Raw genomic sequence first — 27,471 nt, forward strand, 5'->3', positions numbered from 1 at the left:
GTGGGTTATTCCACCATCTAAGAGATTATTATGTAATTCTGGAAATGTGCAGCTTACTCAAGTGTTAAAAAAAACCCCCACATTTATGTTGTGTATCTTCATCTGCTATATAGCTTAGCTGTATAAAGAACTGGACTGAAAAATTCAATATATTTCTAAAGAAGAAGATAAGGTAAAGGATTTACCCTTCTGTGAGAAGGTGACATTTTTTACTTAGCACAGTGACAAGGCCAGTATCAGGGAGGTATATGATGCATAAATTATTGCTTATCTCTTAGTCTGTCTTGTCCTAAGTGTATTTGGGCAAAGCACAGGGACTGGTTTTATAAAGCAACTTCTAATTTTGCTCTCAGAGATTGTGCACTCACTTATAATCAAGCAATTTGAGAAACAGTTCCCTGTTTATCAGAGGTGCAGCGTGCCACATTGTCTGGAAATATTGAGACATAGGTTTTTCAGCTTTTTTTCTCCTTTTTCCTTTTTTTTCTTTTTCCATTCCTCTAGCTAATGTTGTTTAGTGTAGAAGCAGAAGCAGGTCCAACAGAGATAAGATGAAGATCTCAGTTTGAAGTCATCATGCAAGGGTTTTCCTGCACTTGGTGCCCATGGGAGATGGATAAGCAATACACTCCTGAATGAAAGCAGACAGAGTATGCCAACTCCTCTGTGAAATCTGATGTACAGCCGTGTGTCAGCTGGTAACAAGGCAGCTGCTATCTGAGATATCTCAGCAAATTGCAGTGTTTGCAATATAGCCTAGAAAGGGACTTTCTGTTTGGGGTGATGTTGGAGGGTGCTAGCAGAAGGAATAAGATTGTGAGTTGATACAACAAGGGAAACATGACCCCTTGTGCTTGCCCCAGGGTCTGATGGTGGGTGTGATTCAGCTGGTGAGGGTTTTCTCCTAAATCAGCATTGCTGTTTGTGCAATAAGGCACCAGTGGGTTGTGCTGGGAAACAGTGGTGGAATCAAGTCCCTGAGTTCTGGCCATGGGTCCTTATATTGCAGATAATCACTACCACCAACTGGTTTTGTACATTTGAACTCTAGGAACCATCGTTTACCTTAGAGATCAAGACACAATGATGTTTTTTGCTTGTAAGCAGAAAGAGGTAAAATTTATTTGCTGTAGAAAGAAGGTGTGCATCTCTTTCGTCATAGCACAACTGTTGATGCTACTCAAAGACCAAATTACTCTGAATAATCTGAAACATGTCAGTACTTCTCAGCCATCCCAAAAGGCTTTACCAGGAGTAGGTTATTATTTTGAATTAGAAAGCATCTCATGGGGTCTGAGATGAAAAATTCTGCTGGTGCATTCATAAGGAGCAGCTATTTGTAGTATAGTTTTGTATCTTCCACAGACAATCAGAAAACAGCATTTGTGTCCTGAATGTTAAAGCTATTTCATAATCATTATTAACCAGTATGGTCATTATGAGCATGCTTGTTTTAGCCCTTGGGTAACAAAGTTCACTGCTCCATCAAGCTCTGTCATAATCAGCATTATTATAAAAACATAATATTGTAACCTTCAAAAGCTCCCTGGGCTAGTACAGTAAAAACTGGGGGAATGAGCTGAATCTTTAGGCTAGCAGCAGTTGCACTGGGAAAATATAACAATTTTTATGGATGTAAGGTACATGCTCCTCCCCACCCTCTTCATGCTCTTCTCACCAGGACAAAAGCTATCCCTCAGACCCCTCTTGAAGCCAAATTAGCTCATCAAAGCAAAATAAGTTTATAACACAGTATTCACTGCATATCAAATTCCCATGCACTGCTTTGATTTCCATTCTTTGGAGTGCTGTTACCATATTTTGAGTATTTCATTTCAAAGAGAAGAGCTATTAAGTGTTTCCCCCAAAGAAGCTGATTATTCAATGGCTAAAGATGTCAAGGATAATGAAATAAAAAGGGAGCTGGGCTGTGATAGTCTCTAGCAGGAAAATACATCTCATTAGAAAGCATTCCCACCAGAGGAGTCTGTGGTGTTACATGCCTTAATTCCTTTCTGCTGCCAGGTTGTTGCCCAAGCTTGGGACGCAGGCAGCATGCAGCCACAGTGGCAGCGCACAACTGTGTGCAAACAGTAATTAATCACTGGCTCCCTGAATGGAGCCTCTGTGAGGCTGGAGGCAAATCAAAGGGCTGACCTGCTTTCCAGTGCTTGAGGAACATGCCATGCTGTACAACTGGGAACATTCACCTTATGAATATCCCCTTGTAAGCCCTGTGGCAGGAGGCTGAGGGTAGCTTGCCTCCACAGGCTCGAGACTGTGCTCAGCAGAAGGACCTGCCCTTTGGTGTTTGGTGACGGGGACAGCCTGTGCATGCTCTGATCCAAGGATAATTCAGTTCAGTTTCCTGGCAATTCTGGAAAGAAAAAGAAAATCAATCTCACTACACAAAATATTTGTACGTGAATTTATATATTCAAGGCTGTTTGCAAGAGTGCATCTTTGAAATGGCACTGGTGTTCTCTACAGGCAGGTATGCATTAGAAATTTGTCAATACTTTGGCATCATCAGCAAAGAGCAAATATGCTGAGAAAAGGTGTAAACACTTTCTCCCACCCAGTATTTAAGAGCCTTTAGACCAGGGAGTGCATTTTGAAGCAAAGAAGGGGGTTGTGTCAGTGTGAAACACAGTGGTTGTCATTAAAGGATCCACACATTTTGCAGTGATGCTCACAGTGGTGTCTGAGACGCCGCAGAATTTCCTTGCACTTAGAAGAAGCAAAAAGGCTTCCCCAGAGAGAGCACTGTGTGGGAAATGTGGGCAAATCTCAATCTGCTTGGGAGGATGGCAAGTGGGTCACTGTCCTCGTGGGTGCAGCTGTGGGTTGGGGGGAGGGTTGTGCTGAGATGGGTTATGGAGGGCAGGGCCAGAGAGACTGCCAGGCACTGAATTGTGTTTCACTCTTTTATAAAATCCCTTTAAAAATATCCCAACATCTGTAGCATATATGACAGTGGTAGTGTCCTACTAAGGCACTACTTGCCTTAAGTATAAGGCAATAAGCTTGCAATAAGCACACTGCAGCACGTGTGCTCATCATCATGAAGTATTGGGACATTTTCTGCCATCCTAAAATCTATTTCCCTGGCAGCTCAGTATCACAGTGAACAGGACTTCTCCCTGTGCTGTGTCTGTCTAGCAAAAAGATATGAAGTACAAAAAGGCTAAGGAAGTCATATAAATTGAATGATTATGTGGTTTTATGATATATCAAAATAAAACTGGTCTGGAATGTCCCTTGATGTAAATTGTCCTAGAGATGTGGTACAATTTATATTAGTTGAGGCGCTGTTCCTCCAATTTGTCTAAAATACATGCTGTATGTGATGAAAGTCAAAATCTCCAGCAATTAGTTTTTCACTCACCCACATCTCTCATTATGCAGATAAAGTGGGAGTTTCTTTCCCTTCACATCCTTATGACAGTCTGTGTTGCTGAGTAGATATTTGTAGAGAAATGTAAGGTCTCCCAGCAGCTTTGCAAGCAGATTTCTGCAACGACGCTCATTTTCTGTCCATCAGTAAGGCCAGCACTGACCGGTGTTCCTTGCCCCCTGACAGGTCTGATTGTGCGGGAGGTGAGCATCGAGATCTCGCGGCAGCAGGTGGAGGAGCTCTTCGGGCCGGAGGATTACTGGTGCCAGTGCGTAGCCTGGAGCTCTGCAGGCACCACCAAGAGCCGCAAAGCCTACGTCCGCATTGCCTGTGAGTGCTCGGCTGGGCAGCGGGGGTGGTGGTGCTTACCTGAGGAGAAGTGCAGTCTCTGCCATTCCAGGGAGATGTTTCGTTTCCAACCATTCTGTATTTTGTGCAGTTGTTGATGCATACTGAAACTGAGGCCTTCAGAAATATTCACAAGAGTTTTGGTTTGTTCTCGTCTTAAGAGCTAAACCTCGTTCTCCTATGTGTGGCATCAAAACCAGTATTTATTGAGTACAGCAGTTTTATGTGCCCATAAAAGCGCCTGAAGCTAATGAGTAGGAACCTTAACAAAGCGAGCTATGGAAAGAGGTGATAGCTGTTCTTTTCACAGAACCATAGAGTGGTTGATTCTGGGAGGCATCTTTGGAGGTCATCTGATCCAACCATTGGCTCAAGCAGGGACACATAGAGCCAATTACCCATGACCATCTCCAAATGCCTTTTGAGTATCTCCAACAAAGGAGACCCCACCATCTCTCTAGACACCCTGTGCCACTGCTCTGTCACCCTTACAATCAGAAAGTGTTGCCTGATGTTCAGAGTGAGCTTTCTGTGTTTCATCTTCTTTCCATTGCCTCTGGTCCCATCACTGGGCTCCACTGAAAAGAGCCTGACTGTGCCTTTGTTGCACTCTCCCATCTGGTGAATAGGATCCCTCTGAGCCTTCTCCTCTCCAGGATGAACAGTCCCAGCTCTCTTGGCTTTTTCTTGTAGGAGAGTTGCTGCTGTCATCTTTGTGGCCCTTTGCTGGACTGGTCCAGTATGTTCATGTATCTCTTGTACTGGGGAGCCCAGAACTGGTCCCAGCACTCCAGATGTGACCTCACAAGGGCTGAATCAAGGGACAGGATCAGCTTTCTCACCTGTTGTCAATGCTTTTTCTCTAGCACAGCCCAGGACATCATTAGCCGTATTTGCTAACATTTGCTACATTTCTCACTTAATGTCAGCTTGGTGCCCACCAGAACACCCAGACTCTTTTCTGTAAAGCTGAAAATATGTATCACTGCAGTCAGATAATAGAGCTGCTGTTCCTTAGCAAAGAAAAAAGTGTGTGTTTAGCGTATCATGTGGTCAGGTTGGTAATATGAGTTTGAAAGTGGTCATCTGAACCCTAGAATTTCATCATTGTCATTCATGGCTACTAGCCTCAGTATTTATTTGGAACCATTCCCAGATTAGACCCCAAGAACACAGGGCAACCAATTCCCTGAAAACAGATCTTCATTTGACTGTACAAATATTTAATGTTCATTAATTTTCAAAGAGGTGCTTTTCTTTGTAATAGAGTAGTCACACTGGGGACTCCCATTTCTCTTTCACATGATGAAATACTGTTCTGTATAATAGGAACAAAATATATCATCTATAATTGCTTTTCTTCCACTGCTTTCACTCAGGAAAAACACATTTTGTGAGAAAAGGTCATTGGAAGCTGGATTTGCAGCATACTTATATTCCCTGCACTGTGCCTAGCAACTTATAATAGGATAAGAGAATTCTTCCAGCCAAATAAACCTTTTCACAGACATATTAGAGAAAGGACTCTCTGTCATTATAACTCTCCATTAAGGGCTTGATTCTCCTTCTCTTCTTGAGAAACTACTACTTGGTTAAATCCTCAAAGAGGAGGTACCTTCTGTATAAACATCTAGATACAAATCTCAGAGGTGCTATTGAAATACCCATTTTTGAAAGCTTTTATTCCAAGTAAAATAGGAAATAGGGACCTGTACTTTTAAGTATAGGCCTACCCTCAGAGAAGAATTTCCCCAGGGCTAAGGGGAATTAAGACTATTGTACAAGACAGTCTTCCTGCAAAAGCAGAAATGCCAATACACGTGTGCGTATTGCTTTCTCATGGCAGGAAGCTTTTCAAAACTTTGAGGATTTTCCTTTTTTGTAATGAAACAAAAGAGAGTGGTTTCAATTCTTTTTTTCTTCCAAGCAGTCAGCACTTCAGAGAGGCTTAGCGATGTTTGAACAGGTTTTTTAGATTATGACTTTGCAGTTAACTCATTCAGTAGATTCTCATGTCCTGCCAGGTAGCCCCTGACAGATGACCATTAAATTAACACAGTTTGGAAGTATTTTATATATACTTAAGTGTATTTTACTTGATATTTAAGTAATTTTTGTGTCCTGGCATACCTGAGCACCTAATTCCTATATAACACATAATCATTATTTGTCAATGCAAGTTATTTTATATCAACTGACATTCCCAGGTGTCCACATTTCTATTGAAGGTGCTCATAATGCAGAGTTTGCTTATTTTACTTACTATATTTTGGAAAGAGGAGAACAATCAGTTCAGTGATTTTTCCAGAGTCTCAGTGGTTTTTTTTTTTCCTCCCAGAAAAGTCTAATTAAATAAATACCAGGGAATTTTAGACACCTGTAACTCAAATGTGGCTTTGTATTTTACTGAAGTTTTTTTAACCTCTTGTGCCCAAATTTGGGATTCTTGGACAGCTGTGACATAGGCAAGTCACTTAGAGTCCCTGGGATTAAGGATTGAAGTATGAGTCCTTCAATCAGTGGATTTTAAACCAGCAACAAAAGCACATTCTCTGCAAAATTCTCCATGCACAGATTTCTATAAATTTGTCAGGTAACTCCAACCTACTTTCTGGGAACTCGGAAAGGTGATGTGGGGAATATGCCTTACTTTTTGATGTCATTTGGTTTGCAAGACCACTACTTTAACCTCAGTTACACCAACGCTCATCTGTATTCGCAACTTTGACTTCTTAGGACTGAATCTGCACAGGCAATAAAAAAAAAATTGTGTCATAACAAACTTGCAATGCAGCTGGTTAAGCATTCTGATGGCTACACAGTGTGCCATGAGGCTGGGATACAATGGAGGTTCTATGCAGTATTTATTAATCCAGGAAATCAAGGATGTCCAATCTTAAGAGGGACAGAAGAGTCCATCTCTCCACATCAATCTGTAGCTATAGCTGCTTATTTGTCACCAGTGCAGTCTTCCCTTTTAATTGGCACAAGAGTGAGCACTGACACCTTTGGGAAAGGTGAGGGGCCAATGGAGCATGTAAACTGCTTAAGTGGAATTATTTATCTTAATACCTGAACCTGGTGATTTTATCTTGACAGGGGCAATTGTAGCATAACTAGCCATATCTAACACATAAGGAAAAGCTTCTCTCCTCTTTCTCTCTCTCTCTCTTTCCCTCTCCCCCATCATCTCCCTCTCCCCTCTCTCTTCCCGTTTCTCCCTCTCCCTGTTCATTTACTTCTCCTTTTCTCCTTATCCACTTTCTGTTTTTTCTCCCTTATGCCCTTACGTCTGATTCTGGAATTATTCTGTCCTCTCAAGGGCTGAAGCTGCACTCCATTAAAACAAACAAACAGAAAAATAGCACCCAGCATCACTGTTCACTGAGCGTGTAATAGAATTAACTGAAAAGTAATTTGAAAGTGTGAAAAATGTGCATCCTGGAAAAGCAGCTTGTGTTTGTTTAATACAGGGTCAGGCATGTGTCAGAAAGTACATAACAACCTGGTCAATGAAAGTTCTCTGTGAAAATCAATTGCAGCATTGCTTTGACCAAGAGCTTCAGTTATTCAGGAAAGGAATGATCTATAAATATGGACTAAAGATGCTGCTGGTGTTCAAAGGTTGCCCATGCTGGCAATACAGACAGGAAAAGAGCCTGAGTTTAAAGACAACATTCCAGCTTCCTTAAGTGTTCAGGCCATTTAACAGCAAATGTCACTCCTGGATCATTATGCCTGTGCTGGGAAATGACTCCCTTCTGTGTAGGCTGTTTCTGCAAAGGCATGTTTTTCCTGTTTCATGGAATTCAGTGTCTTGGGGCGTCGGTGTGCCCATGAGAGCAGAGCTGAGCATTTCATCCTCTTAAACCAGCAGATTTGTCGGGATTAATTTTCACTTTGCCATTTTAGATATATCAGAAACCAAAAAAGTAGTGACACCTAATGTATGTATCCTGGTGGAGCTAGAAAGATACAGTAAATTTTCTAAGGTATTTGCCTAGGAAAGTGCTAAAACACATTTCCTATTTATTCGCACATTTCTGATTTATTCTAGGCAAATCCTATGAGGAGCCTTAGAAGTCACTAATATGTTTTGATGCAGTTTTTCTTCTCAATTAAAAAATTTTCCTGTTATGGAGGATGGGAGAAAGGAGGGATTTTGGACAGCTTTGCCTTTGGCTGTGAAAAATGCAATCAAATATAAAGTTTTAATGTGAATTTTCTGTAACAGAGCTGTTGCCACTGAGCAGATAAAACTGAATGGGGCAAAATTCCTGTTAAAACAATGAATGAGATCTGAGCCTGTGTAACCAAAAATAGAGTTAAACCCACTGAAACATACATCTGATAAAGACTAAACAATAGCTGCAGGATTTGACCTAATTTTTAGATCAGATAATAAAGGAGTGGCTAAGACAAATTGCTTTAAACCCCTGTGCATAGAGCAAACTCACTTTTCATTTGCACCACTTTGGTGTTGCTGTAGCTTCACTGACTTCATGATGTTAACCCATGCTCTCCTTGAGAAAATATAGTAAAAATTTAAGCCCTTAATCTGCTCCCAGGTTTTGGATTTGTTAAACATCTATGAGAAAATAGAAGCTTTTTCTGTAATTTCTATTACCTTTTTTCTATATTTTTCTGTTTCTTCTATTATCTTTTTTGGTGTAATGGATATGAATAGTTTATTCTTCTCCTTTATCCACTATCTCAAAATCAGAATTAAAAAAAAAAAAAAAAACAAGAAAAAAGATTTTTAAAAGCCCTGATGTAGTAAGGAACTGTGCTTGTTAATCTTTTTTTTACATTCTGTACTAGTTTCCCACGTACTTATCTGAAAGCCTTTATTCTCCCAGACATTTTTTCAAAGGCATGCAGTTAATATATGCATGTCAGATACTGTATACTGATAAGATAAATGCAGTAGAGAAAATTAGATTGGTTCATCTGATGGTTTATCTCTGCTTACAAGGGGTTTGCAGTTATGCAAAGGAGCAGATATGAAAACCAGTCACATATTCTTTAGTGATACTTGTTTATCTCACCTTGTTGTGCTGGGGGCCATGCTCTGTGGCACATGGCTGCAGTGCCTTTCTTCCCTCCCTTCTCCTACCTGATCCAAGCAGAGCTGTGAGGACACGTTCTGCAGCCACTAAGGCATTAGAGCCCTTTACAACAGGAACAAAGTTGGGTGGATGTTGAGATAAGCAGAAGGGAGCTAGGAAGGTCAGCAACTGAAAATGTTAATAGGAAGGTACATCCAGGATATCCAGTATTAAGAAAGAACATTAAAATGTGGTTTGTGTACTTTGGCAAGTGTGTGTGTGAGCGTTAGCAGAGATAGGACCTTAATTCCTTCCTTCCTTGTGTGCCATTTAAGTTGCTACTAATCAATATCCGCTGCTTGGAGTTAATAAAGGGATGACTGAGGCATGTGGTCTCGAGCTGAGATTACTGAAGAGCAGCAGATTACAGAAAGGGCAGCAGAGAGGTTAACTGTGCATTTAGCATATTCAGTCTTACCTGCCTCTCTGCTTGTGCTCCTGAAAAGCACAGGCACTCTTCTGTACCACTTCCCCAGTTAACAGGCATGACCACTCCCTAATTTAAGAATGCAGTTGCAACAGTAATAAATAGAAATTACATTGCACTGTATGGAAAAGCCAAGACTCCATAAATTAGGGTGGACCTGATGCTTGTATTGCTTAAAAAACAAAAGGAAACTCCTTTACTGAATTAACATTAATTTAATCCCTCTGTAGGAGCTTTGAGAATATCCTGCCTGCACTGTCATGCCTAATAAATTATCATCTTTCAGTACAGTCTGATTAGGGCCTTAGTGCTGATAGATCCAGCCAGGAAGTTAATACACTTTTGCTTGTATTTTAGTAGTCACCAGACAGCTGTGTGAGTTATGTTAGTGCATCAGAAGAGCAGGAACAAAACCCCACTTATAAAGAGTTTTCAGTTTAAGTGTTTCAGTGTCTTGTAAATTCAATTCTACATGTGAATTGTAATGTACACCTGGTGTTTCTAATGCCTGTCTTTAGTACCTTTAGCACATCTGTTGTGTAAAAAGTCACCTGTTGAGGTTAAGTCATTTGAACATTACATTTAGATTTATTTGAAAAACAAGAACTTAGGAGTCCATCTTCAATCATCAAATGACTAGAATTACATTTATAAGTTGGTTTTTAGGTTAAGCTTACAACAAAATATTGAGCTATCAAGTAAAAATAGAAGAGGAGGAGAATAGTGTGATCAATGTACACCTGGGAACCCATCTGCTCAGTGGATTCTTGACAAAGTTTGTTTACTTGTATTTTTTACAGTTGTTTCAATACCAAATGTGTTGAGTGGGTCATTCTTCATTATAAGCACAGCCCACAGGGAAGCTGGGTTGCAAAAGATGGTTTAGTCTTATGAGCACCTGGCTGGATTAGCTTGGAGGTAAAGAGGGGAGGGGAAAGAAATGGTTTTCTTGCAGATCTGTAAGCAGTGAGTCTCTAGAATCATTGGGGTATGGTGTTATTCCCAGCTGGCTGAAGATACCATTGACAGAATGAGGGCTGGCCAGTCTGCACCTCCCATTTGCTCAGGCTGAAAATACAAAGGAAACAAAAGAGGACAGAAGGTCCTGGGCTCATGCAGAATGTCTTGCAGATGGTAGCGTGACAGGCAAAAGGTGTTCCTCTCCTCATTCTGTAGCCCAGGTCGGTGTATAGAGCAGCCTGCATCCCAAAACAAGGTGTGCATTTCCAAGAAACTGCTGCAGTCCCCCTCAACTGTTTGGCCCTGGAAGCTCATGCTGCTTCCTGGCTATGTGGGCCACCAGAGGGCTACAGACAAGCTCAGCCCAAGCCACGAGCTGTCAGGCATCTTTGGAAGGTTCCACCATCTGTGATGTTCCTCTCCAGACTGAAAAGGTGGCTATGTCAGCCTCTTGGTACTGCAACATTTGTCTTTAGGTCTGGCCAGAAGTGAAACAGCCCCTCCAAAAAAGGACAGAGTAGCACAGAGTTGTGTATTAAGGATTAAGACAGAGTTTTGAGGTATTTACTTATTTCCTCAGTCTTCAACTCCAGCTGCTGAAGTGTGGGCCAGCTGAGAGCCCAGCCCTGTCCAGCTGCAATCCCATTCTGTGAGCTGCAGTGCTCTGGAGGAGGGCAGGAGGCTTTGATCAGCGCCCAGCGTGCAGCTGGTACCGCAGGGGACTCTGCAGGGCAAGACACCACACTTAGAAAAGCCATTGATCGAGGTTGCAGGGGGATCCCCTGATGACACTCCTGTGATTGTCTCACTGGAAATCTGGTTTATCTAATTAATAACAGAGCTGGAATCACACTAGAACAAAATGGAAAAAGAAGAAGAGGTTTTTGTACCTAACCTTTCCATTACTTACCCACCAGTGCGATTGATCCCTTTGCAAAGGTGACAGACTCAGCTGTGAACATTAAAGCAAGGCCAAACTATGCCTGACAGGGCAGGGTTTCTTACATTTAGATTTGAAATTCAGTATTTATTAGATTTTTTTGTAAGCAAAAAGGAGTCTCTCAACTCTATCCGCATTGTGGAAAGTGATGGAAGAGGAAGAAACCCATTTTAGAATATTAGTCATGTTTCTGGAATTAAGAATCAGTCATCCAAGTTTGGGAATAAATGCACTGAGAAGAGTTTTCACAAGCATGTGGATTCTCTTTCATTTTGTAGAGCATCAGTGACATTTTACCAGTCTTTCCCCACAATTATTTTTCTGTTTGGATGTTCTTATTAGGCCAGGTAAAATTAAAACAGAATTGAACCTTGCCTCTTGAAAACACTCTCAGGGGAAGAAGTGGTTGAAATCTTGAAATCTTGGTTACATACCACATATTGGTCCTCTAATAACAGTGAAAATTTTACCAAGCCATATTCACTTTTTCTCTAGTGTTTTTATTGTATTTTTTGCTTTTGATGTGTTTGGTTTTATGTGGATGGCTGTATATACTTACCTATATAAAGCAAGCTATCTTCTGTACAGAAATGCATACTTTTTTTGGAGGTCTTTTCACATTCTTAAACCCTTGTTTCTCTGAAAACACACACTGAACATATTTCTCTCAATAGCCATATTTAATATGACAGTTACATAGAAAAAAAATAAGTGTCTTTTTTTCTTTTTGAGCTCTTAAATCTTGCTTATATTTTAGAATGTTTGCTCTGATCCTGTTCAGTAAACAGGAGGAAAGTTGACATTGGAGTTACTAGAAGAACAGAGTCTAAAAGGTCTACCAAGGGCAGAAATCCATCTTTCCCTGACAGTAATGCTGCCTTGTTCTGTTTGTCTGGTTTGCATCTAATTCCTGGCTGACAAGTGTCCGTTTTTCATGCTCATTCATTAGTCACCCTTGCATTAGCACCACATTGAAGCGCCTGGTCTGCCTCTTATCACATTTCTCAGAAAAGATAAAAGATATCCTTATAGTTTTACCCACCCACACATCACAGTAAAAAACCCAGAACAACAAAGAGATAAAATATATTTGATTAAAAAAAATAATAGGGTTGTTCTTCGCTCTTTCTTAGAAGCTGACAGGTAGAAAAGGAAGGGGGAAATGACTTCCTGTATAATCTATTACCTTTTGCAGGCAAAAATCCAACTTCTGAGTGTTTTGTAAGATAAAAATGTGTTAAACATATAATGAAGTAATTTAGCAGTACATCAAAAATTAGATCTAATGCCCCTTTGTCCAAAAAGCATAACAATTCAGAAGTAAAGTTAACAACATGGTGTACACTGAGAGTCTGATTTCCCATTACTTTATTTCAGTTTTATGCTTATGAAAATTCCCTTATTTCCATGCAGCTCTTTTGCAGCCTTATGTCCTTTGATATCAGAGAGGGCTGTGCAGAGTATTTCAGGAGTCTTGGAGGGAAGTCTCACCATAAGTATGCTGTAAATGTGCTGCAATATATGCCACAAGAGCCCCCTCTGAATTCACTAGGACTGTGCTTTAGTAAGGAAAATAGTCTGGCTGAAGGTGGCAGACCAGAATTGTAATTGCTGCCTTTGGTTTCTTGTATGAACACAGCCTTGAAAGGAAGGTAGAGGTGGGGTAAAGCACCTGGTGGAGGTGCAGGCTGTTACCTGAGCCTGGCAGTCAGAGAGCTGGTAAAAGAAAGGATGGGCCCTTCAGCACCACTGTCCACTCCAGCTCGTTCCACTATGGGGAATATTACCTGCAGAAGGGGAGAAAGGGTATTGCTAACACCAGCAATATAGGATTATTCTACATTACCAAACTAAAAATGGAAAGAAAGTACAGCTGCCTTTCTCTCTTGTCCCCCTGACAGAAGGTAAGGGTAGGGAATGTGCTCTCTCAGCATCTCAGTAACAGGGCTGCTGCCCATCTGAGACTTTCATAACAGAGAGGTCCTGATCCAGAATGGATCAAATGTTTTATTGATTTGGTTTTCCAGGTATATTTTTTGAAGATTATTAAAGCTTCTTTGGGATGTATTTTATTAGTCTCTTACCATTCTCTGGGAAAATGAATCCCTTCTGTCCCCACTCACAAGCAATTGTAATTTATATGACACTTTGAGAAATTGAAAAGTGTTATTGAAAATACTCTGCTTGGGAAAGATCCAAAGTCCCTCAGTACATTATCAAGCTCACCCACTCCCAGCTGACAGTGTGAGGTTTCTGTGATGACTATAATTGTTAAATGGCAAAGGAAGCTGAAGACTGGAGAATTAGAAGGATGTCATTGTTACCCACAGAAATCATAGCAAGGGCCATAGAGAAAAAGCAGTCATTTCCAAACCCAGTGCTGTCCAAGCAGGATGTTTCATGATAGTTACAGCAGATGAGGATGATGTTTTTCCAGGCCCTTTGCTTCATCATCAGTTAGAAACCCATCTCATGTTTGTCACAACCAGCCAACCTTATGCTTGGTTAGGTCAACTAACCATAAGGGCCCTGCACTGTTGCCATCTGGAGCCATTTGTAGGTGACATGGCTGCTGCGGGAGGTGGTGGGATAAAGCTGTGAACACGTGGGAGGGAGCCAACAGGATATAAGAGCTCCCAGTCTTGTAAATACACAATTATGTACCTTCACCCCAGCCAAATTAGTATAATTTACTCAATAATGTCTAATGGCTCCTTTGAGAACATTACTGCCTATTATATCAAAGGCTTCACTTAGTGTATTTTTAGTTTGTGGATCACTGAAATGCTTGAACCCAACAGTGCCATTAGAGCATCCTCCTACAGCAAGGCCCTGTGGGTGGGGCAGCCAGGAGAGCAGGGGACCCAGAGAGTTCATCTCATCTGCAGCAGCACCACTGCAACTGTTCCTATGGAAGAGGGGCTGTTCATACCCAGCAATTCCAGCTGTTGGTGACAAGATACTAAGGGGGGATTTTTTTACTGTTATTACACATTTCTAGATTAATGCTATTTACTTTTGCATGCACTAAAACTTGGGGATTTTTCTAAAGGCAAGTGCTTTGTGGGAGAGGTGATTGTTGTGCATGTGAGGCAATGTAGAACTAGAGCTCTGTTAAATATTTCAGGTAGGACAGTAAATCAAGATGTCAAGAAAAATATTCAGATTATTGTCTAATCTCCCTCTACTGTCTTCAGCCTGAATACCTGAAAGCTATTATTAATATGCTATTTAATACTGTGCTTATATGCTTCTATTACTGTTACAGTAACTTTCTCATTTTCTCTCAACCATGATATTAGAGCACAATAATTGCATTGTGCATGTGTGTGTACCTGCTAAATGCGCTAAGGTGTACCTGATGTAGAGGTAATCCTTTTCTTCTGAAGATATCTGTGGAACTAGCAATAATATGATCTTATGGGTACTGCTAGCAATATAGCCCCACCTGTTTGCTAATTTGAAGCAAACTGCATTATCCTGACATTATGTGTGCCCAGGATACCTATCAAGCCCACAGGATGGATGAGGAGCCTGGGCCCAAAGAAGAAGGTAAGTTCCCAAGAAACCTACCAGCTCCTGAAAGAACTGCTCATTTCCATGTTTAATGTGCAGAACTGCAGCAAGCCAAAACTCAGAATTTTGTCCTTGGAAAGACTCCCACCCATGGGCAGCTGGAGAGTTTCAGATTTACTCAAATGGAGCCATAGAACCCAAATGTCCACTGGGTGGCCTGTCAGAGAGGGTGGGATGAAGCTGGTGCTGCTGGCAACGCACTGGGAACTCTGTAGAGACATCAGAGACTTACTGTGGTTGCTGTCCCATGAACGAGCCTCAGTGGCTTGGAATAACTCTAGTGTGACAGGGATGCTGACAGGCACAGCCTGGTGAAACTTGGCATGTCATCCTGAGAAACATTCATGTCCAGATTTTTGCTCCTCTTCTTTGCCCCAAGTTATCCAGTGTTGTAGGGTAGAGCCCCCTTCAGCGAGAGCTAAAGTTGGAATTGTGGGGTTTGTAGTGAGGTGTAGCTGGGACTTTGGCATGAGCTTCCTTTTGACAGGAGGTAATCCCAACCAAGCACAGAGCTGGAGGCAGCAATTAATTACATTGCTGCAGTAGGGTGTACCAAAGCTTATCTTTGGTGCCTTAAACTGTGGCCATAAATCTTGTCCCATCAGAGGGGCTCTCAGCATCCCTGTCCTGTGTGCCAGAAGGAGCAAGAATGCTTCTGGTGGGAAAACAGGTGTGGGGCTGTTTCCCTCATGCCTGTGGTACAGAGGAAGGACTGAGATGCCTCAGCTTCACTAGGGAAATGCTTGGATGTCAGAATTTTGCTGCTATATCAAGTTAAAATGAGCATCTCCAGCTATGACAGAGCTTTTTCACGGTACCATTGAACTGATACTGAATTGCAGGTAGCTGAACAATCATGTTTTCCCAATATAGGATAAGAGATAGAGGTCTCATGCTATTTAAAGCTTCAGGGTATCAGAGCTGGTTTTGGTGACAGCCACCCCATCTCCTTTTCCATCTCTGCATTTGCCAGCCCCAGGTCTTGCCTTTTGGTAGCACTGATGCAGTTCCTTGTGGGTCAGCTCTTAATCACATCTTGGAGGTAATCTAGGAAAAAAATAACTCTTTGCATGTTTTATTTGTAAACCAGTTCAATTCAGTAATCTGTTTTCCAGCCCAGTCATAGGTTACAGCTTCAAAATATGAAATATCTGGCTTTTAAATTGTTCCCATATGACTTTGTCTTGTTGCCAATATGACACAAATATTTGTGCAACCTCACTGTGAGCTGATGTACGGAAATAGTTTGACTTTAGAACAAGAAGTAAAACAAAAATAACTGAGTTGTAAAGTTTTTGAAGTCAGGCCAGCTCTTTGATGTGACTTTGAGCATGGCTTCACATCCACTTGCAGAAGGAACTGGCAGCAGGGAGAAATATCCCCAGTAGCTAGTGGGGCTGAATGCTCAGCTCTCCAAAGCCATATCCTCCCTGGCACAGAGGAGAGGGTGGCAGTCTATGGCAGAAACACAGGGATAGTGATAAGGAGGGAACTTCTCAAGTCCATTTTACCATCAGTGCAAAGATAGATGTTACAGAAGAGTACAAAAAAGCCAGACTTTGCATCTATCCAGTACAATGAACTGGTCTGGTCTTTGGAGGTACATTCAATGTCCTGTCAGTCTTCCATGTTTCTGTGGTGCTGTGGAGGGATCTAAACATGGTTCAACTCCTTGAAGTGACTTTTTATTATTATCATTATTATTACTACATTATTATTAATAATAATAATAACTTAGTGCTACAGGGATAATGATAAGGTGTAGACAAATTGGCTAAAGCTATAAAGTTAATGCTTATGAGCTAAAAGTACATTAAATCACAGCATGAGCACTTTCAGCTATGAGTTTAAGGCAACTCAGTTTATATGCTGTAGTTTTACAGATTTATTTAGTTTTCCATAACTTTCTTTAGTACTTCACTGGTATAGTTTATCAAACAAAAATTATCTGAAGAAGGGACTTGTTTCACTTTTTGTTCTGTGTCTGGACATAACCTTCCACAGGAAGCCTTGGTTGCTCACTGGGTTCACATGCTGTACCACAATATAAGTATTAAACCCACTATGAAATCTTTGCTTAATGTTGGAATGAAGTGAAAACATGACCCAGACATTTTTTAATGCTTTATTTTACAGGGAGCAGAACTGCTGTCTTCTTTGTCTCTTGCATTTATCCGGTATGGTAATCAAATACAATATAAATGACTGGCTGCTGATAATAATGTTAATTATTTTATTTTCTTCTCCCTTCTCAGATCTCCGGAAAACTTTTGAGCAGGAGCCCTTAGGGAAAGAAGTGTCCCTGGAGCAAGAGGTCCTGCTCCAGTGCCGTCCCCCTGAAGGCATCCCAGTGGCTGAGGTGAGCAACAGCAGCAGTGTCTGGCACTGGGACATCCTAAGTAAGGCCTGATGGGTGGCTGATGGTGCAGTGACTTACAGCAGGGTGTGATGACTGGGTGCTAATGGAAAGCTGACTGACTGCTGCTCATAGGCAAGATTGACTGGGACCTGATTAATGGCTTTGGGTTGTGGTGCCTTGCTGGGTTGAGCTGCAGGTGGTTTGCTTTCAGTTTTTTCTTGTCTTTGAAAAATCACAACTGTATCTGGCATCCAGAGGACACGTAGCAGGGGGAACATATTAATACCAGCCTGCTATCTTTTGTTTTGCTTTTAAACAAAAAAAAAATCACTTATTCTGAGGGGCACCTTTCAAACATGTTTTAATTTTTAGTTTGCCAGACTATATTCCACTCATATGTGTATGCACCACCCTGCCAACTTGGTATGAGAGGATGTGGTACAATACAGGCTCCCAGGTAAAGCAGCACGAGGTTGGGGAAAGTAGAGGATGTATATGCCTAATAAGCCATCTTCAGGGCCTTAGCTGTTCTTTCTACTGGCTTTTAAGCAAACCCAGATTGGGTAGCCTGTTCTCCCCCTGCAGGAGCCAGCCTGCCCTTCAGCAGAATCTGTGCCTGACAGCAGCAGTGAGCAGCAGCTTCCCCAAGTGCAGTGATGCCTCCAGCTTGAGGCTCCCAGCTCATGGAAAGGGGGTCTCTGAGTCACAGGGAGGCCTCTGAAATCCTAAATCCCCTGTGGCTGTTATGAGAAAAATTGATTGCTAATGACGGTAATTCCCCTATCTGAATTCTCTTCGGTCTTCCTCTACCAGGCACAGAAGAAACTGTTGCCAATTTGCATTAGGATAAGTCAGACTGTCATGGCTAAGTAGCAAAGTGGTTGTCACTCAGCGCTCATGGCTGATTTCTCAGGAGATGAAGCTTAAAGTGTTACCTCCCCATCTAACCCAAGTTTAGATTTAATCAGAATTGTAGAAATGTGTCCACAAACATCAGAAAGAATAACTAGCACAGAAGATTATTCCCACTTTCTTGTTCTGTAGGCTGTTTTCTTTCCCCATTAAGATCTCCCAAACTGTAAAGAGTGTTTAGGTCTGCCGAGCCAGCTTGCTGACAACTGTAATATTAATCAGTTGGGTTTCATCAGGAACTTAGCAGCAGGTTTTTATTTTCCTTTCTGATGTTTCTTTGCATCAAATCAACATCTTGTTGTACCATGACGGGAGTTTTTGCACTGGGATGTGTTGTTCAGGCAGGGCAGAGTAGTACTGGGGAACTTCATTACCTTTGCTAGAAGCAGAGATTAATGCTGGCGGGTAGGTTCGTTTTTGTGCAGTGTTACAGGCAGCTCTGGAATTTCAGCAGCCAAGGCCGATTGTTCCCTCAGAAAGGTCTGTTATACCCAGTCGCGTGGCTGAGACCCAAACTGCATAATTTAACATGATCTGTGGAAAGTGATCTCTGAAAAAATCCTCTGTGAGCTGCTGCCATAGCAGTTGTGCTTTTTCCTGCCTTCCAGTATCCTGCTCGCTCTGTCAATAGCCCTTCATGACGGTGCATTGAGTGACTCTGAATCTTATTTGTACCATGGTCAGGGCAGACACCAATTAACACTTGGCAGGCTCAGAAATCTTATACTCCCTATCTGACATTCAATGTGGGTTTTTTTCCTCTTCTGACTTTTGAAGTCAGAAAGAGATCAAACACCCAGATTGGACAGCCGCCTAATACAGCCTCTTTGTAGATTCTTTCCAACACTATTAAAAGAACAAAGACCTGAACACTAATGAATATGAATACCTTAATGTGACACTTTATTACAGCCACTTGCTAAAGCTAGTAAGATAAATTTAAGAAAAAAAAGAGAGATGAAAGATAACTTGGTGGGTTGAAGGATTACATGATTATTTTAATTTAAAGATGAATGAGTTCTTAGTTTAAGACTTCATTTATTTGGAGAAGTTTCTGATGTGATGGTACAGGTAACTATTAGAAGGGCTTGGGAGAAGGCAGGCAGCAGACTGAGGCTGTTTTCTATCTTGTTGAAACACTGCTTTGATTCCAAGCAGAGTAGGGTAACGCGTATGCTGCAGCTGTGAGCAGCATTTCCAAATGCTTTGGTGAGCATGTGCTTTAGATTCTTCACACTCTGGAAACTGTGTTTTGTTTAGGATTTTCTTCTTACTTACTGGTTTCTGAAGGAGCCACTGTATTTAACACCAAAACAGATGAAGAGAAGCTTACACTGTGAGACTGTACAAAATGCACCTTCAGTGTAATGTGTGCAGTGCTGGAGTCCAGAGTCCCAATGTCTTTCGCTTGCTTTTTCTCTTTGATTCCATTCTCCCCCTTCATTCTCTGTTGGGTGTTTAGTTTGTTTTTCTTTTTTTCCTGGTATTTCAAAGTGGTGAGAACAAGCATGCTCAGGGATGAATTCTGTCCTCTTTTCAGTATCTGGGGAATTCAGGCTTATCATTCCCAGCATATTTAATTGCAATTAACTGTGTCAAGCTCTTATGGATCAATGCTAGAGCAGATCTTAGGAGTACTGAAAAGCTGAACCACATAGCAACATACAGCTTCTCCAGAGGGCAAGAAGGACAAAGACAGAGATGGGCAGGCAAAGCTTTTAAAGCAACACTTATCCGTCCCTCAGATCCACTAGTACATGACAAGCATTAAAGCAGGCTCAGGTCATGGGCACTGTGAAAAAAAAAAAAGAAAAAGTCAAAATCCAAATACAAACAGATGTGTTAAAACACACCAGCCTCAGGGTCTGAGGTCAAATCAAAGTACATCTCCTTGTTCACTTCGGACAATGTAAGGAACCAAGGATTTCCGTGGTCCCTGGAAAAACAGAGATATAAACAGAGATAACAGAAATATCAGCTCCTGTGCTTTCATACACCCCTGCCCACCAGCCCCAACCAGCATGGGTGTCAGCTGCACCCTGGCATCCCTCCCCACTCCCAGGTTTATAGCCAATATCAAGCTGAACAAACCTACAGGTTCTGAGCCACCCAGGTAAATGTTTGGGCTGTTCAGTGCATGGCCCAGACAAGCAGCAGAAGGACCAGCACAGGTGCTGCTACACTGAGGTTTCTGCACATAGCTGAGGGGGAAGGGGCAAGCTCACATATTCCTCCTGTGACAAAAAGAGAAAAAAATGAGTGGACATAGCAACAAACAGCACCCTGCCCTAGCTCTGTGCTTCTCTGCCTTCTGCTTTCCCCCAGTGGGGAGAAGTAGGGTGAGGTGGTGAGATCAGCAGTCTGACCTGCCAGCCTCGTGCTCAGTGGAAATCAGACAGTAGCAGCTCCCCAGCATGAACACAAACATCCATTTCAGTTCCACTCAGCTCTCTGTGTGTGATTTTCTAAAGCTAACCTGAGAAGGCAGGAAGGATCCCATTCTGTGACACTCCAACAGTAATGGCTGAGTTGTTAGCAATTAACCCCTTAGCTTATTTAACTTGTTCTTTAAAAGACAATGGTATCGTATTGCACATGATAAAATATAGTTAGAGACACTGAGTCACATCAGATTAGCTCATTTGGGTAGGTTATAGATCAAAACACAAATGAGATGTAAGATTGGTTAATATGCCGTAAGCTGCCAGATGAACTTTTGCATTGAAATGTATGATTTGTGGAGCCTTTAACAGGGGGTAATTGCTTCTTTAATTTTAATTGAGGTGTTTCACAGAGTAATTTAATTGCAGAACAGGGTGTTGTGTACAGTTTGGTGACCCAGTTGGGTTTAAAACTGTATGTGATATTTATCCACATTCATGGCTTTAATTAGGAACTAGAGCAAGGGGGAAAGGATCACTGAATCAAGAGGCAGAAGAGACTGTCTTGCTGAGTCAAGATGACTGTGACACAAACTTTATTCAGCTGCTCTTGCCCAGGCAAAGGCTGGTGGAAGCTAGGGACTTCTACAAATAGGCAGTTCCATCTAATTGATTATTAATATGACTGCTGTTTGTGTTGTTTCCTGAGAGCCTCTTATGTTTTGCAGCAGTTATCCCTTAATTGGGAGTTCATGTGTGTGCATTTCCATGCAGGTGTGTGTTACTGAAACAGTGTTCTATATTCACAGCAGGAAAATGAGCTGCAGGAGAGACAAGTAGAAGAGTTTGTGGCCACAAATGCTAATTGCTGAAAAGTAGCACTGTCCTTTGCAGTGCCTTGTGACATACAGCAGAACTGCCTTTGGGTGTCAGGGAGAAGAAGAGAGGGGGAGGCAGGTTTGTGTAAAGAAGGAGCACAGCCCAAAATGAATGAGGGCTGTTCATCCTTTGCTTTGGAGAGCCTTTAGGTAAGGTCTGGCCATGCAGGCCTGTCCTCCAAAAGTACAGGATAAAGCACCCTGCAATTGTCAGCACCTGGTCCCCTACATTTCTGTCTCTCTTAACATACATTTTACCCCTCAACCTACTGGTGGGTGGTCAAGTCACTCTTGCAAAGTGTGAGACATAGGTTACAACCTCCTGCTTGAATGACAGGTTTGAATTTGAGTTTGGGCTTTCCTGGGAAGTACCCTGACTACTAGATTATTATATAGCCTTGTTTTTACATTTCTACCAGTTCATTTCCACAGTGCAGAAACCCATGCTAAGGAGCATAGGTCTTCTTGCAGAACTGCTCTTTTGGAGACCTGACTTTTCCATGGGACCTACCCCTGCACTTTTCCTTTCTAGTCCAGTTCCACTGATGCCGGTGAAAGTGAGGGCAGATCATGCTCCAAAGTGAATCCAGTTGCTGTATGATTCAGTTCAGGCAGGGATGATCTGTGGAATTGGAGAACAGTCAGACTTCTAGTTCCTCCATGAAATATTACAATGGGAGATTTTCTACAAGAGCTCTGACATGAACCCTGCTAGCTTATCCTCTTCTCTACAGCTGGCTTTCTGTGGCAGACAGCTCTGGGATTCTGGTTTAGCTAACACAACCTATCTGTCCATATGCCCTCATGGTGCCAAAAGTGCCAGTCAACATGTGAGCTATGGGCCTCCAGTTCAAGCTCCTCTTTCAGGTGGGAAAAGAAACCCAGCAGCTTCTGATGGCCACTTAGCAGGTGCTGTGGTTTTCATAATGCCATGATCTGTTTTTTAATTTGAGACTCTGTGGAATAAAGTTCTCCATCTGCTGCTACCATTCCATCTCAGAAGTTTATTCTGAGGCTTAACTTCCCAGTTGTGCATAAAGCAAAGCTGTAATGGGGCTGGAGACATCCAGCATCTGTACACACACCCTGCAAGCAGAAAGCTGGATGTATGTGTAATTACGGAAGTGTTTCCACAGCAGGAACAACAATTCTCCTTATTTGCAGCAGAAACACAATAAGAACAACTGAACAAAACACCACGGTGGTTTGCATTTGCTGTCTCATTCTCAGTGTTTTGCAGTCTCTCAGAGCTGTAATTTCAGTTGCTTTGGAGATCACTTATTTTTCCTTTTATTTTCAATCTTAAATGTGCATGAAATATCTTTCCAGCAAATAGTACATAAAGGACAGCATCCTCTTCAGCGGACAGTTGCTGGGATGAAACCAGATCCAAAATCAAATAACGTTCTTCAAAGAGGCACTCAAGTCTCACAGTACCTAAAATTGTTGCTGGCTCATATGAAAACTGCTAGAGTTTTCTCAGTCTCACATAGACATCTTGTACTGTGTCCAAATTGGTAGTTAGTCAGTTAGTTTGTTTCAAAATACCTTATTACTGGAGAGTGTGTGTGTGTGTGCGTGTGCGTGTGTGTGCGTGTTACAATCCAGGTGAAGCCAGGGAGCTGAGATTTCCCTGTGGCTGTTGAATGTGATGCCAGCTCAGCAGGGACTGCTGCAAGGCGAGCCGTGCCACTGGGACCAGCTGACACAGCTGCAGAGAACACCAGCCACAATCCAGAGTGCATGGGGAACCAGATGGAAAGCAATCCTGCTGTTTCAACCAGGCATGGGGAAGGCACGGATGCAATGTTCTCGCCTTCCAAAATTACAAATTGCCTTTCATCAAGGCAAGTCTCTCGCTGCTCCCAGATGTTTGCATCTTGTTTCTTGTGGAAGATGGCACTGGCGGGCTTTGCCTGTGTCTGGAGGGTAAAAGACTTGCTGTTTTCAGCAGGTGCTCCTTGCTCTGAAGGTTACCCTAGGGCAGGTTGGTGCAGAGAAGGCAAAGAGCAACGGGGATCCAGAACTCAGACCCTGCTGACTTAGCTCTTGAGCTTGCCAGATGTGTAGGCAACATCTCTTATGATCAAGAGGGCAGCATCTAGATGAGATCATATTCCTTTTCCATCCTTGGGTTTCTTTCAGAGCAGATGTGTTTCTGCTCTACCAGTTTCTAAAACAGTCACGCATATGCAAGTGTGCCAAGAGATTTAAGTGCCTAGGAATGCTGGTAACTTGGTATGGCTAAATTTGTATCAGCAATTAGCTTCTGTAATAGGTTTTCCTGCGTGTGTAATCGCTTGTGTGATTTATGTTCCCTATGTTCATTTCGTCTGCACAGAAGCCTGGCCTGGCTTTGCAAGTCTTGGTCTCTGTGTGTGCTGCTGCTGTAAACACCCTGTGGCAGCGCAGGTCTGGCCGCAGATCCCAGGTAGAGCTGAGGTGTTATTGCAGTTTTCTGCTCTTGCTGATGGTCTTGCTTTTCATGTTGGGTGGCATGTGGCAGGTTCCTTCTGTTAATTAGAACAAATGTGCCAATTATGTTAATGTATCTCCCGATACCAATCAGTGAATGATTAGAGACAACACATCTGTCTCTCACCAGGGAACAGGATGACAGAAAAGACACTACAAGGTATGTTGTTCCAAATTAGGGACACCTTGGATCGTGCCTTCCCCCGCTGGCCACAGGGACAATTCAGTCTCCTGCAGGCTTACTTGCTAGCCCATTAGCAGCCCTGGATGTGCAGCACCAGTGCAGCTGGCAGGATCCCTGCGCCTCATGGAACTGCAAGTTGCATCCAGAGTGCTAAGGAGCTCTGGCCAAAAGGTAGCTGGCTCCAGTGTGCTCCCACTTCTCAGCCTCTGTGGATTCTGTTGGTCAGGTTTTCATTCACCACTCTCACACCTCAACTGAGCAGCCTTCTCTTGCTAGTCAGTTTGCAAACATATAGCAAAAATACCTTATTGTGTAGAAAACTAGCAAGAAGAAAAAGGATTTTGTGTCTACTTTGTTCCAGGGGTTTAGTATATGAGAAAAAACACGTGTATGTTGTTGTAATTGTAATTTTCCATAGCTGTCATCCCCCAGAGGATACATTTACCCCATCCTTCATGGCATAATTTTTGCCAATTAAATGATTGCTGTTATGATAAGGAAAAAACTGATCCCATGCTTTTTCTACATATATGCATGACCATCAGTACAATTATCAATAACAGCTGGAGGGATGTGCCTGATTTAATTGAATACATAGAGCTAGGTGCATGTTCAAGAATTGTTCTGATTATAGCCAGTAAATATACATCCTTAATATTTAGGCAGAAGTAAACATCTAATCTAGAACATCTCAAGAGAGATGAAAAATGGAGGCATGAAGGTGTGATTTGGTATGACCTTGAAGTCAGGCTTTTGTGCACTTTGAAGAGCCCATTTATATCCTGCTGGTCCTCTGTCCACTTGCCTGCAGGTGTACAGGTCTCTGGCACACAAGTGTCCAGTGCCTTAGCTGCCAGTAACTGTTATTCAGGCTGCAGAATTAAATTCAGGATAAGTTTCTGCACTGACTGGATTAACAGCCTATTTCAGTAAGGGGGCTGCACCTTGGGGAATGACGTGGCATCAAAAGAGATCATTGCTTTTAACTTCTGTGATAACAGTTTGCATACTTGTCACTCATAAATCAAACTGTCTCATTCTGCTTGCTTCTCTTCTGTATTTGACACCTGGTCTCTTCTTACTTACGTGACAGAACAACCCTACTCCCACCTACTCTGGTTACCTCAAAAAAAACAATAACCTGAGGCTTGGAGGTGCTGAGCACTGCGGTCACCTGCACCATAAAAAATAGGTCCAACAGTAATTGAAAATAAGTACCAACAACAGTTTCACATATTGTAGTTTGTTTAATTAGTCCCAATTTCTACAAGGACTGAGGGAGAAAATACAACCGCTAGAGGGGTGTTCTTTTTTTTTTTTTTGTGTTGCTCTACTGATGGCTAAAATATGTGTGAAAGGAGACTCCCACTGCTTGTCAAATCATCCATCAGTTCCTTCCTTCAGATTTGACATTAGAGTTTGCAACATTTAAAGACACCATAAAAACCTGGATGCCAGAAGACTGAATTAGATATATTTAGGAGATACCTTGTAAAAGAGATGGCATTTAGATTTGCACATGCAGTACTGATGTACTGGCAGAAAAAAAAGTTGTTCTTCAAACTTTTACTGTTAGTAAATTCTGTGAGACATTAGGTGAAAAAGGATCTTTTTCCTAAGAGATTTGGTGTAGAGCCAGAGGCAATATACTGAATTATACAGAGCTGCTTTGTTTTGGGATTTTTTTTTATATTGGCAACTTCTCTTTTCATATTATCTTTGGTGGTTTTGCAGGGATGATAGGGAATTCAATGCTTACAGCTTTAATTTTGTCTACTCATTTGAGACCCAGATTGAATATGTATGTGTGTTTTTGCAGAGAGAGAAAATGTTGCAGAGTAGTGGAAAAAAGAACCATGTGCTTGGGCATGGAGCCTTGAGGGTACCAAAGGCTGCTAGAGTATATTCTTGGATGGGCATACCAGAAATATTTTAAACTTAGACCATGTATACTGTAGCCCTGTCCTTAGCTGGTGTCCTGGTGTCCTCAGTATGCAAAGCAGAGGAAGAGTACACACAGATTTGAAAGTGGGATGTACACCGCTCTGGCAGTGTGTGTAGCCTCTTTTACAGCCCTGGCATAACCATCCCAGAAATAAACAGTTGCATTAAAATCAAAGAAATACCTGGGTTTTGTGTGAGGCAGCAGTTAAATGGCAGCATACCACTGATGGAGATAAGCTTCTGGCTTGTTTTGCAGTCTAGAATTCATGCAGACTCAGCCTCCAGGTGAGGAAGGAGCTAAATATTGCCATTGACTGAACAGGAATCTGTCTGTCTTGATTATGCCTGAAACCTATTAGGATTCAAGAAAGGCAGAAAAAACAAGTTTAGTCATTCTGTCAAGGAAAAACAGATTATTGACTAAGAGCTTGTATCCTCCACAGTGAAACATGATTGTGATAGTGACAGAAATACAGCCTCCAAAGTTTTATGTCTTTTTCTTCCTCCCCTGTTCCTTGCAGACACACGTATCCATTTCCAGAGCCCTTGTTGAACCACTGTCTTCCAGCTCCGCAGTATCGACAGCTGTGAGGCTGCCACATCCCACAGTGATGTGCTGTGAAAGAGGGGTTTAAATCAAGCCTTCCTTGCAGCAGTGGCTCTACATTCACTACAGGTGTAAATCTTTGGAAGCAGCTCATACCTGAAGTGCCTCCACCCAAACTGGAGTAGGGGAGCTGGAGCTGCTTAAGGCAGGGCTAAAAGTGGGGAGTGGGTGGTGGGCACCTATAATCCAAGCCCACATCTGCCAGCACTGCTCTTGCAGCATTGACTGGCTTTGTCTGGGGTTGAATTGAGCCCTCTGTGTTGAACACCAGGAGAAATTGTTGTTTTTTCTCACCATGGTTTGGAGCAGTCTGTATAGCTGTCTCAGGTGGCTTTCGGGGTATGTCAATGCTTGGGTAGTTCCTCAAATGTCTTTAGAAAAGTGGGGCTTGTGAGAGAAGGACTTGGCAGCTAGCACCTCATGAGTCCAGTGGGTTGATTGTGGTTGTGTTTTTCTTCCTTTAATTAAATCCTGGGCACAGGCTGAAGGGATCCAGTGACGTGAAGGCCCAGCTTTGATCCATCCAGGGCCCCAGTCCTGTCCTTCAGCACACTCAGTTCCAATGAAAACAAGCTACTAGATTTGAAGCCAAATTATATTAGAGTGGCTCACAGCAGTCAGCTGGGATATAACAGGGTGTTTTCTAAGGAAGGCAATAAAGAGAATATTGTCTAGATTAAAAACCTCATATTAAAAATATTTTTCTGTGCAACCAAGGAAATCATGCTTTATTAAAGTAAAATATAGCTTACACAAATAAAGAGGAAAAATAAGCACTGATGTCCTTGTGATTTCCTATTTCCTTGGTAATTGACTATTTTGTTTCATTCTCATTGAAGCCAGACAATATGCATGTGAGTGCAAATGTACTTAAAAATATTGAGGTTTATGATTTGTTAGTGCTACCCACTCCAGTACAGAGTCTCATGGTTTTAGACCCAGGTCAGGTACCTACAAGGTTACTGTATTAATAAC

At 42.1% G+C, this 27,471-nt stretch overlaps 1 protein-coding gene across 2 annotated transcripts in view; it reads left to right on the top strand.

The window, feature by feature from the left end:
- Positions 1-27,471, top strand: part of UNC5C (unc-5 netrin receptor C) — a 249,366-nt gene that overhangs the window by 169,786 nt on the left and 52,109 nt on the right. For both annotated transcript variants that reach the window (XM_030947608.1, XM_030947607.1), the window contains exons 3-4: positions 3,584-3,727; positions 17,012-17,115. In XM_030947608.1, the coding sequence (XP_030803468.1) occupies positions 3,584-3,727; positions 17,012-17,115 (248 nt within the window). The remainder of the gene's footprint in view (positions 1-3,583; positions 3,728-17,011; positions 17,116-27,471) is intronic.

This window comes from Camarhynchus parvulus, chromosome 4 (genome assembly GCF_901933205.1).
Source record: "Camarhynchus parvulus chromosome 4, STF_HiC, whole genome shotgun sequence".
Lineage (NCBI taxonomy): Eukaryota > Metazoa > Chordata > Aves > Passeriformes > Thraupidae > Camarhynchus > Camarhynchus parvulus.